General features: G+C 36.2%; 1 protein-coding gene across 2 annotated transcripts in view; it reads left to right on the plus strand.

Annotated features, from left to right (window-relative positions):
* Nucleotides 1-2,752, plus strand: part of Reps1 (RALBP1 associated Eps domain containing 1) — a gene marked incomplete in the record, with an annotated part of 75,167 nt that overhangs the window by 42,091 nt on the left and 30,324 nt on the right. For both annotated transcript variants that reach the window (XM_005389265.2, XM_005389266.2), the window contains 1 exon segment: nucleotides 279-433. In XM_005389265.2, the coding sequence (XP_005389322.2) occupies nucleotides 279-433 (155 nt within the window).

A 2,752-nucleotide genomic window follows, 5' to 3' on the forward strand; every position in this document is an offset into this window, starting at 1 on the left:
TTTTTGGTTTTTTAGTTTTTCTCCGGTACCGGGAACCGAACTCACGACCTTGCACTTGCCAGGCAGGCGCTTTGCCGCTGAGCTAAATCCCCAGCCCCCCGCCTAGATTCTTCAGTTAACGTTTTAATATATTTACTTTATTACACATCTTTTCTTTAATGGGATATTTACAATTCATGATTTTTTGAACTTTCTTAAGGAGAATACTTTCTTTCCTCGGACAAATAAAGGAATCCAAAGTGGACTGCTATTATATTTATAATAAGTTTGTCTTCTAGGGAACTCTCAGACTTTGATAAAGATGGTGCTTTGACACTGGATGAGTTTTGTGCTGCCTTTCACCTGGTGGTTGCTAGGAAGAATGGCTACGACTTACCAGAAAAGCTCCCTGAAAGTTTAATGCCCAAACTGATTGATTTGGAAGATGCGGCAGGTGAGACTGGAAGGGAAAGGTTGCTCGGTGTGTGCCTTGGCAAACGTAATTCTTGATTCTGAAGATCAAATAAAGATAGATGTTAAAATTTAGCTTAATGGCTTAGATAGTTCATCAGGAGCACATAGATTTGCCATTAGAATAAGCTGAATAGACCAAACTTGGTTGGATTTCTTTTTTTCAGTCAGCTTTAAAAAATACACAGCATACTAGGAAGCTGAGGCAGAAAGATCTCAAATTTAAATGTCTCATAGGCAACCTAGTGACTTAGGGAGATCCTCTTTCAAAATTGAAAGATCTAGGGATATAGTTCAGTGTGCGAAGGCCCCTGTCACATCCCCAGTACTGAAAGAAAAAAGAAAAAGATGTATTCTGGATGGCTGAGACAGGATGATGGCAAGTTTAAGGCCAGTGTGGCCAACTTAGCAATACCCTGTCTCAAAATAACTTAAAAAAGGGGTTGAGGATGTGGTTTAGTGCATGCACGCACACACAGACTGTATGCTGTTTGATCTTTACACTTACGACTTGCTGAGACTTAAGCATTTCACAGTGTTACTTTGCCATTTTTAATTGCATTAGGTATTGTTAGAAGTAGGTAATCTGCCTTTGTTACAAATACTTTTCTATTTAGTACATTTTAATTTCTGGAAGGGAAACATCTGACTCATCATTAGACATTTGCAGTTGTGATCATTTTCCTTTAAAACAAGAGCCTCTTTTGTAGACTATGAAGAAATCTGGAATCTTGAGTATAATTTGGGTAATATTTTAATAGCAAGAATTTTAGATGGTCATATGTACTAGTAACTGTCTTTGAGAACATCAGGGGTAAAAATTAGTAAATTTTTCTTAAATTCTGAGTGAACAAAGGGACATATAATGTTGTCTTGTGTTTTTTTGGCTAGGGAGGGGTACCAGGAATCAAACTCAGGACCTTGCATTTGCCAAGCAGGTGCTGTGCCACAGAGCTGTATCCACAGCCCTGCCTTGTGTTTTTTCCTTTCTTTTTTTTCCTTTGCTAGTTTATGTATTAATGTTCTTTTGTAGATGAAACCAGCAGCTAGTCTCTCACACACACACAGCTATGAGATTAAAACTTATGGGAGACTAAATAAATCTTTTTATTTCATACTACCTGTTGGTAAATTACGAGTTTAAAACAAATATACATGCTTGAAGTAATACTACATTCTTAATGAGCCTAATTAAAATCAAATTATTGTCTTTAGTATTCTTGTCTCTATTTTCGTTTAGATATGATTATGGAAGGGATTTTATACTTTTTGAAGGGAATTTGGAACAGAATTTGGCTTTAAAATGATCATATCTCTCCCACACAGCATCTCTTTAACCTAGAAATGTATATGATCTGACTGTTATTAACTGCATGAAGCTACTACATAGAGAAAACAGTCTCCTTGGAGTGAAGACTGTGAATGAGCTCTTAGTTTTGTTAATTGTACCTGTGATCCTGGGCCAGTCTGTTTGCTTTTCCTACTGTTTCTCTACCTGAATCATATCAAGGCCTGAATCATGCATTGATCTTCTATCAACCAGTGGGTTGATTTAAAGTTTAGTATTCATTTTAATTTTTTAGAAGCATTGTACTATGAGAACGCTAGAATTTTCCTGGTCATTTCAGGTGGTTATCAAGTACCCATTAACCTATAATGAGCTGAAAGGTAAATTATCTTCGTTAGACAGTTTTGTTTCAAAAGAAGTTTGACTTGCCTTTTATTTATTTATTTATTTATTTTACTTACCTTTTAAATAAACAAAAATACCTACTTTGTTTAGTTCATCTGATAGTAGCCAAAAGAAACGGTGGTAGCTGTAGACTTTGGTGTCATTGGTTTAAAAATTGGGCCTTGGGACTGGGGATGTAGCTCCATAGTAGAGAACTTGGTTAGCATCACTAGGCCCTGGCTTCCCGCCCTCATACTGCCAAAAGGGGAGCAGGAAGTTGGGCCTTCTATATACTGTTTTCGAATTACATTATGAAATTCTAGTCCTTATTTTAAGTGGTTTAATTTAAATGGGCTTTTCTCAATTTTAGATGTCCTTGTATTATAGGAAGCTGTGCTGTACCCGTAAGTATGGTCTTTGAAGTATAATGGCTGAGTCAAATAATAGTGCTGTCAGGTATTCATCAGCATAAAAAGTAGTGGTTACACATAGAATTTCTTTTCAAACATTATTGGGACACAGTTTTGCATATTTTTAAAAAAGATGTTTTTAAATTAAAACTGCTAAACCTATATACAGTGATACCTTGGTCCACAAATTCTGGTCACAAACCTAACTGGTCGAGAACCA

The sequence above is a fragment of the Chinchilla lanigera genome, unplaced genomic scaffold, assembly GCF_000276665.1.
Source record: "Chinchilla lanigera isolate Chin_1 unplaced genomic scaffold, ChiLan1.0 scaffold00035, whole genome shotgun sequence".
In the NCBI taxonomy this organism is placed as follows: domain Eukaryota; kingdom Metazoa; phylum Chordata; class Mammalia; order Rodentia; family Chinchillidae; genus Chinchilla; species Chinchilla lanigera.